Source organism: Rhineura floridana, chromosome 2, assembly GCF_030035675.1.
Source record: "Rhineura floridana isolate rRhiFlo1 chromosome 2, rRhiFlo1.hap2, whole genome shotgun sequence".
Taxonomy (NCBI): domain Eukaryota; kingdom Metazoa; phylum Chordata; class Lepidosauria; order Squamata; family Rhineuridae; genus Rhineura; species Rhineura floridana.
Window position 1 is genome coordinate 81,378,373 of NC_084481.1, and position 14,213 is coordinate 81,392,585.

The 14,213-nt window shown below is 40.9% G+C and overlaps 1 protein-coding gene across 6 annotated transcripts in view; it reads right to left on the minus strand.

Moving 5' to 3' along the window:
- PDIA5 (protein disulfide isomerase family A member 5) overlaps positions 1 to 14,213 on the minus strand; it is a 271,149-nt gene that overhangs the window by 153,879 nt on the left and 103,057 nt on the right. For all 6 annotated transcript variants that reach the window (XR_009760542.1, XR_009760541.1, XM_061609090.1 and 3 more), the window contains 2 exons: positions 12,121 to 12,213; positions 5,517 to 5,577 (listed from right to left, as the gene is read on the minus strand). Coding sequence is in view for 4 of the 6 variants with exons in the window: in XM_061609090.1 (XP_061465074.1) it covers positions 5,517 to 5,577; positions 12,121 to 12,213 (154 nt within the window). In the remaining 2 variants the exon portion in view is untranslated. The remainder of the gene's footprint in view (positions 1 to 5,516; positions 5,578 to 12,120; positions 12,214 to 14,213) is intronic.

Consider the following 14,213-nt stretch of genomic DNA (forward strand, 5'->3'; position numbering starts at 1 on the left):
ATTGCTGTATTCCACTCATGGGAGTCATCCCACGAAGTTTGTTATACCTATCAAGTCGTAATTACCCTCCTGTATGGAGAATTCAAGTTCGTCCTGCTTACTTCATGCCACCTACCCCCTTTCAAGTATGCTTCTAAAGAGGAGAGACTGAAAGAACTGGGCATGTTTAGCCTGGAGAAGAGAAGACTGAGGGGAGATATGATAGCACTCTTCAAGTACATGAAAGGTTGTCACATAGAGGAGGGCCGGGATCTCTTCTTCGTCATCCCACAGTGCAGGACACGGAATAATGGGCTCAAGTTGCAGGAAGCCAGATTTCGACTGGACATCAGGAAAAACTTCCTAACTGTTAGAGCCATATGACAACGGAACCAATTACTTAGAGAGGTAGTGGACTCTCCGACACTGGAGGCATTCAAGAGGCAGCTGGACAGCCATCTGTTGGGAATGCTTTGATTTGGATTCCTGCATGGCGCAGGGGGTTGGACTTAATGGCCTTATAGGCCCCTTCCAACTCTACTATTCTATGATTCTAATATTCAAAGCCAAAGAGGGCAGATGGTTAGAAAGATCAGAAAGCATCTAGGATTCACTATTTATTTTTCTAACTTCCTGAGGTCCACAAGTATCTCATGAAGTTTTCTTTTCATTTAAAGATGCTGTATGATTTATGTTCAATATTTGAGATGTGAAGAAACAACCTAACATGGTGGTTGAATACGATGGCATAGGATTTATCCAGCATCTATGGTAGATAGCCGACTCATTGTATCACTCCACAAACTTATTGTTACTACTCCACAACATGATCAGTCAAATCAAAATTTTGAAAGCATCCCCAGTTTAATGGACTCAGACTAGTGGTTTAGTTTTGTCTTGGGCATAAATGAGAACAGCAGCAAATCAAATTGTCTATACTAAAACTGAATGAAAAATTAGAGGTGGCGTGGGGAAGAACTAAGCAAGTTGTTAAAATAATATAGCCACAGCCATTTAGCAACAAGAAAAATATTGATGTCTCAAATATTAGCAGGTGTTTTCCTGCTTCAAAGGAAACAAAACTGCAAGGGGGCAGAACAGCAGTGTGTGTAAGAGGGAATGGTTCAAATTGACTGAAGGGTCAGATGATGTGCATTACAGGAACAGACTTTGTTGTTAAAAAAAAACCCCACAAACAGTTACTTGCTAGGGTGGTAGGCGTATAAAGGTGTTCCAATGCTATGGACTCTCCCTGAAGGAATGATTTACAGCCCTAAAGCAGGCATAAGAGTTTCAAAGTGATATGAAACAGCAGGCAGTTGCAGTACATGCTGTGAGCCAGAAAACAGAGGCCATTCTGAGATATAGTCCAAAAATTCTGAACTGCCTGCAGAAGTTTAAAAGTAAGTTTGTTAAGAATAAATCTGCATGGAGGAAAAACGTGCTGCTTACAGAATTGTTATGAAGTCACAGGTAGCAGTAGCCTTAATAAATGAAGCAGATGTTGCAGAGGACAATGCCTTAAAGAATAAACTGGAGATTTTGCAACACCGGTCTGTGCAAAAGCCACCGCACTAGAAGGGATAAACCATGCAATGCAACACCAATCCCATATCCAATAAGATTGGGCTGGTTTCCTTTCAACAACTAATAGGCTCTCTTGGTGATCAACAGCTAAAATGAAGCAATATTCACCCTTGAGAAGGTGAAAACAATCTCAGTGGCTACACTACATGTCACCTAAAAGAGCCATGAAACAGCACTAGACAGTGCCACTGTTGATGATCACTCATGCATTTGAAATTTGTTACATCTTTATTCTATACTTGCTTTTTCTTTTCTTTTTTTTCTTTGTAGCGAACTCATTTCTAGAACGGTGACAACAGACATACACTCATTTAGACACATTTACCACATCCTATATTTAAACTTTCCAAGTCACCCCTTAGTAACAGAAAGTAATTGACATGCACTGAGAAAAGTTGAAATATCTAAGATGCTGAAAGTCTGAAAGATTACTATAAGCCACTTTATACAGCAACTGTGATTGCCAATGTTACACCAGTGTTTCCCACAATCCACATATAATGCATAAAGACTTGTGTCCCTAAAGACATGGTGGGCCTATAACTGAAGAACTGTTGGCAGACATCCCAAGAACATGCCCACTGCATGCTTACAGACATGAATCTACTTAGCACTGCCTGTGTTTACTGTGTGTGTGTGGGGGGGACTATTGCTGTGTATTGTGACTCTAAGGCTGAGGGGTGACATGATTGCACTCTTTAAGTACCTGAAGGGCTGTCACATACAGGAGGGTACAGATTTGTTCTCTGCTGCCCCAGAGGGCAGGACTAGGTCTAATGGTTTTAAGTTGCAGGAGCGTAGATTCAGATTGGACATTAGAAGGAACTTCTTGACAGTAAGGGCAGTTCGGCAATGGAACCGACTGCCTAGGGAGGTGGTGGGATCCCCTTCGTTGGATGTCTTCAAGCAGAGGCTGGACAGCTATCTGCGGGAGATGCTCTAGCTGTGGATTTCCTGCTGTGAGCAGGGGGTTGGACTCGATGGCCTACAAGGCCCCTTCCAATTCTATGATTCTATGACCCACTCTATATGGCTACAAGTGTAACACAGCTGCCAAAGAATGTGTAAGACTAGAATAGTGTGATTGGATTGGCTGCCTCTTAGCATCTGGGCCCAATTCAAGGTGCTGACTCTTCTCTTGAGAAACAAACGAAGTTGCCTTACACCAAATCACATCCATCTAGCTCAGTATTGTCTATAGTACCTGGTAGAGTGTTTCCAGGATTTTAGTCAGGCATCTTTCCTACCTGGAGAGGTCAAGAGCTGAATCCCGGACACAATTCATGCAAAATATGTTAGCTTTCTATGCCTGAATGGCCTGGATCCTGGATACCTTCAAGAGCACTTTAATGTGTATATGCATAAGTGCTCATTCAGCACATTGGGAGAAGTTCTGCATTCTATCAGGTCAAATAATGTTGAGCAGCACCCTCTTTGCTGTGGCACCCTCTTTATGCAACTGTGTCCCCCAGAGGATTAAGTTTGTTCCTCTCTATTTAAGCTTTCACTAGAAACTTGAAACATTTTTGTTCTCAAAGCCTTTTGTCAGATTTTAATGAGTGTATTAGGTTGTTTTATTGCTATAATTATTTATGGTGCTTTTACAGATATTTTAAGATGGTCAGTGCAATCCTAACCAAGCCTACTCAGAAATAAATCCTATTGAATAGACTTCAATAGCTGGGGCTAGAATTGCAGCTGGTGTGATGTCCTTTGAGCACACAGCTGATGGAAATACTATTGGTAATTTTTATACTAGGTGAGATCCAGACTTTACCAGACTGCAACTCTGCTAACTAGACACTTGTGTAGGCAGAAATGATGAGGAAATTTTCACAGATTCCCCTTTCCATTGCAATCCTCTATATTCCCTGAAAATCTGCTCTGGGGTGGGTTTTCTTTAATAATTCATAGTTATTACTTGATATGCATGTTATGTGGGCACTCTCTCATTCACTGCAACACAGTTTGGCCTGCATTGTACAGGATGATCACTGGGGTAAATATCTGTGAAGATGATTGTACTGTTTCAAAATTGTTTCAAAGTTGCAAGTTTGCACGTTGCTGGATAAGGTCAGAGGAAGCTGAGCTTGATTAGCAGGGAGCTACTTAGTACTTGATCAGCAAGAATTTTTTTTATTGGGTTTTATGGATAAACAAATAGAAAAGAAATATGGAAGAATAATATTATATATGATTACGGCAGCAAGATTATTATATGCACAAAAGTGGAAAATGGAATCAATACCAACAATGGAAGAATGGCTATTGAAATTAATGGATTTAGTAGAAATGGACAAATTGACATGTTTACTTAGAGAAAAATCGACAGATACATTTCTTAAGGAATGGAAGCCTCTCTTAGACTTTTTGTTGAAAGATCAAAATAAAATGATGATACTGGGATTTGACGATTAATTAAGACAGCCTACGGAGAAAAGGGATTCTGTATGTATACATTAAGGGACAGGTTTGATGTATATTATATACTTATAGCTGATCTGCGACAAATCGGAAGTCAACTATTTTATTTTTATTTTTTGTTGATGTATTGCTATGTTTTTTTGACTTTGTTTTGTTTGTCTTTTGAAAAATTTCAATAAAAATTATTAAAAAAAAAAAAGTACTTGATCAGCAGGGAGCTACTTAGTGCTACAGGACCTTGGATAGCTCCCAGTGACAGCAGTAGTTGGTCCCACAGGTTTCAAACTCTGTATTTTAGGGACTGATGACTGTAAGAGCCTTGCTTTTTCAGTGAAGCTGCAAGGAATATAGAGAAGAGTGCTCTGATTTGAGTTGTGCACTGTGAATAACCTTGGCCTGAGCCTCTACCTTCGTAACAGGCACGCCTAAAAGAATGAGCAGCTTTGGGTGGTGCTAGATCAGGTCTGACTCTGGGAACACCAGCACTGTTTACAAGGCAGGATGAATTATGCAAATTAAAATAAAAGGTTTGAATTAGTAATAATTGAGGGTAAATTAAGAGGGTGAATTTATATGGTAGCTGAAATATAGTAATCTTCAGGAACACAACCCTGGGTCCCATTCATTGGTATTGCATTGATATGATGAAAATATACCATTTTTCATGACTAACACAAGATCTATTTCATTTAAGCATAGTATCAAGTGATCATATACACCTGTCCCACAACAGTAGCCAGTAGTGGAAGAGAGATGTAGGTACAAACTGAAAAGCAACGGGCAACAGAGCAAATCAACTATCTGATACACAGGAGCAGATGAACAAGGAACAAGTTCAAGATTGCACCCCAAGGCATTTCTTTTGAGATAGACAGTTTGGATATATTCACAACTAATAAATTAAACCTCTGGCTTAGACCCTCAGGTTCTGAGTAGTAGATGAGAAGAGAAAAAGTACTTGTGACATACAAGCCTTTCTTTCTAAAGAAAATGAGACTAGTTATCTGTGAACCTATATTTGCGTGTATACATAAAGCCATGAGCTGCATCTGACTTGCACATGAACTTCCTGTTGGGACTCAGACCCTCAATTCCTCTACTGGTGATTTGTCTGATATTGACCTCATGCTTCCCCCTCCTTTTGGGGGGTGTTGATTACTTTGAGCCAGCAACATCTGCCCAGACAATTTGAACCCACCAGAAAAGTAGTCTTGTTGGGCAAGAATGCTTCTACAGAAAGCAAATAAGTATCTTTGGATTCCTGTACTGAGCAGGGAGCTGGATTCGATGGCTTTATAGGCCCCTTCCAACTCTATGATTCTATGATTCTAGCATTTAGGCTGAAATTTGGGGTAAGAATTTAGCAAAGAATATGAAGTAAAGAAAACCATATGGTAATCATATGCACACAGTATTGAATCCTGATGCACGAAATATATAATTTAATGGTGAGCCCACAACTATTACTCTACTGGAGCATCAAATGAAAAAATGAAAATTGAGATCTTGCATATTAGATTACTTACATGGGGCATAGAACATCAGCAACAGAGGCCTATCTTCCTTCTTCAAAAGCCTTTTAAGTTCCTTAAAACCCAAAGAGAAAAACATGGCATCATCAGAACCTAAATTTAAGTAACATATTCCCATAAATTTCTTGTATAGAACATATAAAGAGACATTTAGCAAATAGAGCAGAAGTCTAGCCAAGATGATATACCACTAGCACAAAGATCTGTAGGCTGCAAAATGTCACTGCTTCAGTACATAGCCTTCAGGGAGATTTGCCATCAAACAAGGGCTCAGATGAAACGCCTGCCTACCTGCTGGTGCCTCCTGTACTTAGACTGGAGCAAGCAAGCAAGATACACATTGTACTACCCTCAAGGAGTGGAATCTGCATAGCTCACTGCAGATATTTGGTTCAACAGCTTTGATAACAAAAGTGCCCAACACCATCACCATGCTCTCCTCATAACCAGCTTAGGCTGTAATCCAATACATGTCTACACAGAAATAAGATCCATCGGGTTCAATAGGACTTACTCCCAGGTAAGTGTGTACTGGATTGCAGCCTTAGTTGCTTGAGTTACCTGCAGTTCAACATTTCTGAACTTCACTTGCACTCTACTTGTAGATATGTTGATATATGGAGCAAGGATAGGCCTGTGCTAGGGGCTTAAATTACAGTGTTGCTGTGCCATATTTATAGCCAAGAGGCACAAAAACTGGAAAAAATGGCTGCATTCACATGATGATCCAAGCAGGGATGTTGTTAGGGGGTAGCCCAGGACCCTTCCTTCTTCTTTTTTTTAATTTACTTGCTCACAGGGCAGCTTTCCCTCTGAAAGTTGGCCTTCATTTGCATTCATACATATACAAATTGTATGCACATTTGTGTCATGGGCATGTGCCTTTTAAGGACTTAGCAATGTCCCCATGTCCAAGGGGTTCAAAAGCAATCAAAGATGGCCACTATGACAAACATTTAGGAAACCAAGATGTTTTGTGTTTTTTACTAAGATATGGCACATATGAATTCTGGTTGAGATTGTGAGAAGATGCATTTCTTGCAATAGCAAAGCAACCCACTGATTTTTAAAGGACTCATTTAATTTATCTTAAAGACTACAGTGTGAGTTTGCTAGAAGCAGATTCTTGCAGCTTCATAGTAACTACAAAGAACTAGTACATATGGAATATTGTCACAGATTCTTACAAAAAAGCCAGAGATGTTCATTTTCCTGCTGATTTGGTTTTCCTGCTGATATGTTTTCCTAAAAAAGGATAATCCAAAACATATTAATTGGCTAACCTTCCAGTGGGATTTACTCAGAAGGGGTTTATTCAGAACATTAAGAAATATCTCATCTGTACTGGTATATTTATGTACAATTTTACACCCACATCAGATTTTAGGCCTTAGTATTGCTAGTTATGTGCTGCATATATTATTCATTTGTCTTTTCAGTGTTTTGTCTTCTGTTCTTTGTGTATTCTCATCATTGTATTTTCCCCTAATTATATTGTGACAATACAATATGACTTTCTTTTAATCATCGCGGTTTTAAGCTTCCTGGCATATTCTTTAGGGAAACCCTTCAAGTTCTTGTTGGTTCATTTCATCCCTTTCTTGGCTTTATAGCCAAGACACTATAGAGCTGTAGGTTATTTAAAAGTAGATACAAACTTAAGTTTCTCTTCCAACCTTCTTTTTCGATACTCTCACAAAAAAGTTAACCTAGAACACTAAGGTCCATTTCAGATGTAACAGGAAAACATGGTTTCCTGCTTTATGAATTACTTGTAGTAAGTCTCAGGCGTCTGCAGCCCCATGACATCTTTTCTCCTCTTCTGTCCAAAATGGAGAGGATTGGAAACATCTGTTGCTCACTTTAAATTAATCACAGTACCCTGTGACTTGGGGAACTTTTTTTTAATGGTTCCAAAACAAGTCAGGATCTGAAATCATGATTGGATTCTGGCTTTTCCCCCCACAAATTGCTGTAAAAACAAACTATAATTCCACAAGTTCTGACATCACAGGGAACTATAACTTGTTTAAAGCTGAAAGCAGAAGGTTTTGCTCTCCTTCCTGTAGGTACTAAATAAAATTTATTTATTTATTTATTTATAAATTTCTATACCACCCCATAGCCGAAGCTCTCTGGGCGGTTCACAACAGGATAAAACATCAATATACAATTAAAACCACATATAGAATTCAAAAACACACAGGAATACTAAATATTAAAATACTAATATACTAAAATAAATAAAAGGGGGGGAAGGGCATGAGCTTAAGGTTCACAGTGGTTCAATTCAGATATAAGAAACCGTACCTGAAAAGGGCTGGGAAAATAAAGGTGCTATTCTGATAGGGGCCCTACAAATATATCAGGGGAAGCCAATGTGGTGCTCTCCAGATGTTGCGAGACTACAGTTCCCATCAGCCCTAACCATCATGCCCAGTGGTCAAGGCTGATAGGAGTTGTAGTCTAACAATATACGAAGGGCAACACGCTAGTTACCCCTGCAATACATACTACCCAGAAAATGGCAAGCAGCTGTCCAAAAATAAACATGCTATAGGGTGCATAAGATACGCAGTCTGTTGTTGTTGATCACGTTTATGACTATTTTCATCAATGAAACATCCACCCCACTTTTATTAAGCACTAAATTCAACAGAAAAAAATAGCTTGTTTCTTTTCAACACAAACCAATATAGGCTATGAAGGGCTGCAAGAATGGATTTTTCGGAGTCAGTGTGATGAGAAAGGCAAGATGAAATTTTTAAATTGAAAATGACCCCAAGAGAGCTAGTAATAGAGAACAGAAAGGTGAACATTAAAAATTAATCTTCTTACAAAAAGTGAATGCCAAAGTAACTGTTCCTAATATCAAAATGAAAGCTAAGAAATTGAAATGACTATGAAATACCAGCGAGAGACCAATCAATTAAAATTTAAAATCAACAGGGCAAAAAAAATACAACATATGTTGCTCAGGGTTACCAGAGAAAGAGCAGGAACTAGTAGAACAAGGCTGAGTTTCAAAACAAAGAAAAGTAATTGTATGATTTAGGACCGTTCTCAGCTGTTATGAATTGAATGCTCTTAAATCAAAACAACTTGATGGCTAGGAAACTCTTACTGGGTTTACAGCCTCTAACTGTGGCATGTGAGACCTAGGGCACGTCACTCACCCTTGCCATATCCCTCATTTGCCCACATTAAGACATCAGTTTCCTGTTGCTTTTACAGTGTCCCTCAGCTCAAAAGGATTTGTCATGACCCTTAAATATCTGTCAATGTTTCAGACCTATAAACCATCAACGTGTCTATATTTTGGTTGTGATTTATGTCATCCCAATCCTCCAAGCTTTTAAAAAGAATAGTATTTGAGCACTATGTGATTCATTTTCCTATTCTGTGACTCATGCCAACTAGAACTGAGAAAAAAGCTAATTCTGTCCCAGTTAGATTCTCGTATGTGGTTTTTATATTCCCCCTTAACATATTAGAACCCACTTTGTGCCAACCAATTCCTGTGGTGCAACTCAGTGCACATTCCCCATGGAATAATTCCCTTGTTTAAGATACTTTTATTTATTTCAATTCATGTCCTATCTGATCCCAAGGATTCACAGCAAGTTACATATATTAATTTTGAACTTATATGTATAAAAAACCCTAAAAGTGTGTTTGCATCCCTAAACAATTCTCAGATTGAACAAACAGCTCTTTGAGGGAGACGATAAGGGTAAGTAGTACACCCATGGCAAGCTGAGTAGAAACGCAGAAAGCTGCCTTATACCAAATAAGCATGCGTTGTGCCACTAAGCAACAGCCCTTCTCCCTTTTCACCCATTCCTCAAATCTGTCTACATTTAAATTAGATCATATCACCCATTTAATCGGTTCCAATTGATTAATATGTTAATTCCACTAACCATTGATGTTGTATTCAATTTGAAGCTATAACTTGCTGTAGAAACACATAGTAGTACCATGCCATTTAAACAATATTTATATCTATGACAGATAGAACCAATGTATGCCCTAAGTATGAACAAGCTAATGAAGTATTCACTAATAGGCAAAAAACCCTTGCAGTTTAAGAACGTACCTATAGTCCACAGATATTTCTATCAAACTTTAAAAAGCAGGGAAATCAGGCAGCTATGGTGAATGCACCAGGGGAGCAGGAGACCTGACCTCCTCTCTGAGATATTGTGTGTGTATGTGTTATGTGTCTTCAAATTGATTATGACTTATGGCAACCCTATGAATCAGCAACCCTATGAATCAGCGACCTCCAACAGCATTTGTTATAAACCACCCTGTTCAGATCTTGTAAGTTCATTGAGATATTGTACTGCCCTAAATGGACTACCGTCCAGTCGATTCCAACTTATGGCGACCCTCTGAATAGTGTTTTCATGGTAAGCGGTATTCAGAGGGGGTTTACCATTGCCTTCCTCTGAGGCTGAGAGGCAGTGACTGGCCCAAGGTCATCTAGTGAGTTTCCTGGCTGTGTGGGGATTCAAACCCTGGTCTCCCAGGTCATAGTCCAACACCTTAACCATACACCACACTGGCTCTCGTACTGCCCTACAAATCTGTAAAAATGCAAACACAAATTGGGTTGGTCTTTCACAGTCCAATCCACTTACTGTGTCACTTGGAAGGAGGGGAGAGGGGAAGGGAAGGAGGAAGGCATTGGGAGAAGATTGGAAGGGGAGGGCTGGGCAAAGGAATGGGAAGGGAAGGGGCAAGAGGGAGGGGATAGGAGGGAGGATGGGAGGACAGGTTTGATCATTTGCATGTTTTTTTCAATTCAGTGGGATTTGCTCCTGTACAATCATGCTTAGGATAGATGAAACTGACCTAGGGGAGGGGCAGGGAGGGGAAAGTGGGTGAGAAGGGGAGGAAGGGGAGGGGTAGGGAGGGGAAAATATTAGGTAGGTGGTCACTGGGCAGAGGGAAAGCCCTTTCCTTTCCAAAAGAAAAACATTGTAAACAGTATCATTGTTTTTCAGGGTTCCCCCCACCTTTTTATTCTACAGCAAGAACATGTAGTCTCCCACCCAAATTTAAACTAAAGCCTCTCTGGCCACATCCACACCAGACCTTTATTTCACTTTAAACTGTCATGGTGTCCCCCAAAGAATCCTAGGAAGTGTAGTTTGTGATGGATGCTGAGCTTCACAGAGCTATAGTCCCCAAAAGAGGGGCTGACTGTTAAACCACTCTAGCCACTGGAGCTCGGTCAGGGCAATAGGAGTCCCCTAACAACCTTCAGCACCCTCCACAATCTACACTTTCCAGAAATCTTTGGGGGAAGCCATGACTGTTTAAAGTGGAATAAATGTCTGGCATGGGTGTGGCCCCCTGATTAGCCAAGTCAAACAGCTTGTGAGTCTGGCTTTTAGAACCCTGACAGTTAGTTCTTACTGAGCATGCTTGGCGCTATCATAGACTCCAATGTTAAATTTCTTAAATTAATTAAAAATCAGCCAGACATTTTTTTAACTTTTAAACTACAGAAGATGAAGTTCAGAGTATGGGGCAAGGTCAGTAATAGGATCACAGGTACTGTGAACATGGCTGAGTTTTAATTAATTTCAACAAATTATGAGACCACTGACAGAAAAAAAGTCCAACAGGGGTCTGGATTTTTCCCCTCTTGCTTTAGAGAGAATCTAGAGTTCAAAGTCTGAGTGTTTCGTGTATCACCATGAAAACTTAAAGGGTTGTTAAGCAAGTGTTTCTGAGTTCAGGACTGCAAGTTTTGCAAGGTTTTATTCTGAAATGAGCTTATGGGAAGCAGGAAAATAGCATGTGGGTATTTTAATTTAACACTGTGGAATGTGAAAAATGAATGCACTCTCGTGGGCTGAATAAATAGAAGTCTGAGGATTTTGTTTATGCGCTACCATGTGATATCCTATCATCTCTACCATTCTATGCAGTATAGTGCAACTACACCACAACTGTGAAGTTCAAGGAACAGTCAGCAAGGACAGTGCAACATATATTCTGCTACCCAGAGTGGCTGTACTAGCTGAGATGCACCATCATCACCCTTTTTATTTGTATGCTGCCTTTCCACAAAAAATTGTGCTCAAAGCTGCTTACAACAAAGTAAACAATTACAAAACAATTTCATAACAAAAATAAATAATAAGCAGCAATAAAACAGTAACATAACAATAAATATCACAGCAAACACAAAAACCGTTTCAACACTATAAATATAACAACATTACATCAATTAGCAGGCAACATTACACTTCTTGGCAATATAGCAAAAATAAGAGGAAATTAGGCAGTTTCAACTTTGCTCCTACAGTCACCCCACCCATGTCACCCATGATCCATAGGTAGGACCTGCACCACATGCAATTGCAGAGCATCTCTTTTATATCTCATGTTACTTCACTGGTGCCCTAAAACTATTTTAGCTTGCTGCACATGCAGTTCTACTATACCTGCTTTTCAAAAATGTAGAAGCTTAAGAGTAACAAAATTTGTAATTCTCTATTTTTTAAAATTCTCAGTTTCCAACCTACCTGAGCAACAGGCATCGTTTATTTTGTGAAGGAATTTTGTTCTGGTTACGTACCTTTTCACTGTCAACATGGACAACATCTTTGGCTTCAGGATCCTCCTCCCACAATGGAGTTCCTTCTGGATCCTTTAGAAAGGCCACCATTGACTGCAAAGAAATGGAAAGATGAAAGCTTTTAACCCCAACCAATCTGTGATCAATCCACGGAATGGCAACCTCACCATTCCATCTCTAGTAACATCATTCATGGGTCTGCTCGTTACTTAGTACTTTAAAAAAAAACCTCTGCTACTTGAGATGCTTGAAAAACACACATATAGAGATTCCAGAAACCTGTGGCATTGTTCATGGAGGATTAGAATGGTAGACTAAGACTGGGAATAATAAAGCCTAAACTGAACATTAAAGAGAGAAAGATCCATGGGTAAAGCACCCTTAGGTCCTTGGAGGGCGGGCAGGAAAAATGAAAAAAAGATCTGATATGTACTCAGCTGGAATGTTCCTTACTAAGGTGATCATCATGCAAGTTTCACCTTTACTAACCTGTGCTTCTAAAACAGGGGTAGCCAATGTGGTACTTGAGATACTGTTGGACTATAACTCCCATCATCCACAAACATTGTCCATGCTGGCTGGGGCTTACAGGAGTTAGAATACTGCAACATATGAAAGGCATCATGTCGGCTACCCCCTGTTCTAAAATATACTCAAAGCGTTTTTTCCCGTATGGCAATGAAACAATCAGTTTCTTATGTTCTGAAAAGTAAGTTAAGGATAACAATAGTCTCTTGAGCATAAGGAAACATTAAACTGTTTAAAAGCACTACATACACCATTTTGTGTTGTGCCCCAAGCGCAAGGGGAGTTAGGTAAGGGAGAGGAGTCAGATGAGGACAAGGTCCCTGGGGATGTTATAGGAGGGGAGGGCTCTGTCAGCCTACAGACTTCCTCACCCATCCCTCCTGTCGAGGCAGATCCTGCCCAGTCTGCGAGTTCCCTGTCTGAGGTTTATGAAGCGCACTACTTTGGATGTAACCATCACCCTAATAAAGCGAGAATTAAACCAAGCCTTGCCTCTGTCTCTTGTCTCGGGCTCTGGGCAGGACAGCTTGACTCAGCCATCACCTCCCTTCACCGACGCTCCCATTACAGACACCATGGAGGCTAGTGGCACCGCTGAAGGGGGACTTCAAGGAACCGTCGAAGCCTTGTACACACCAGCGGCCATGCCACCCATCAGAGTCAAGGCGCCAGTGGGACTACCTCCTCACTTTGGTGGACAGAGTGACCAGTTCACCACGTTCCTTGCCCAGTGTGAACTATACATGTGCGTGGTCAAGTCAAGTTTCTGAATGATGATGTGAAGGTGGCATTTATCATCGGAAGGGGAAGCAACCAAGTGGGCTACCCTGTATCTTTTGAGAAATGACCCTGTCTTGGGTCAATATACTGCCTTCATCACAGCCATGACCAAGATGTTTAGTGACCCTCAGCATAAGGAGACAGTCACTCGCCCAGGGGGTGGAGGGAGATGGTGCATTGAGGGGGGGATGATTTTGCACCCCAGGCGCAAGGGGAGTTAGATCAGGGAGAGGAGTCAGATGAGGACAAGGTCCCTGGTGATGTTATAGGAGGGGGGTTCTGTCTGCCCGCAGACTTCCTCGCCTATCCCTCCTGTCGAGGCAGATCCCGCCCTGTCTGCGAGTTCCCTGTCTGAGCCATTGGGAAGCAACCCTGCGCACACACCAACCCCACCCGCACCAGAATCCCTGCCTGACACTTCAACCGCTTTTCCACCGACCAGCTTCCCGCTCCCTGAGGTCACACCGTCACCTAGCGAAACCCTACTGTTGGATTGGGCGTCGGATGCTTGGCCCGCCCCTCACCCCGCACAAGAAGAGGGACTCCCAGAGGGTGGAACTGTCGGTTACAGGCAAAGACCTTCCCTACTTAAGCAGGTGCCCACCCAAACTCCAGTGAGTCAACTCTCCCCACATGCTGCAGAGACTGCTTAGGTAGCTTAGCTAGGGAAAGTAGTTAGCTAGAGTAGACAGGTTTATGAAGTGCACTACTTTGGATGTAACCATCACCCTAATAAAACGAGAATTAAACCAAGCCTCGCCTCTGTATCGTGTCTCGGGCTCTGG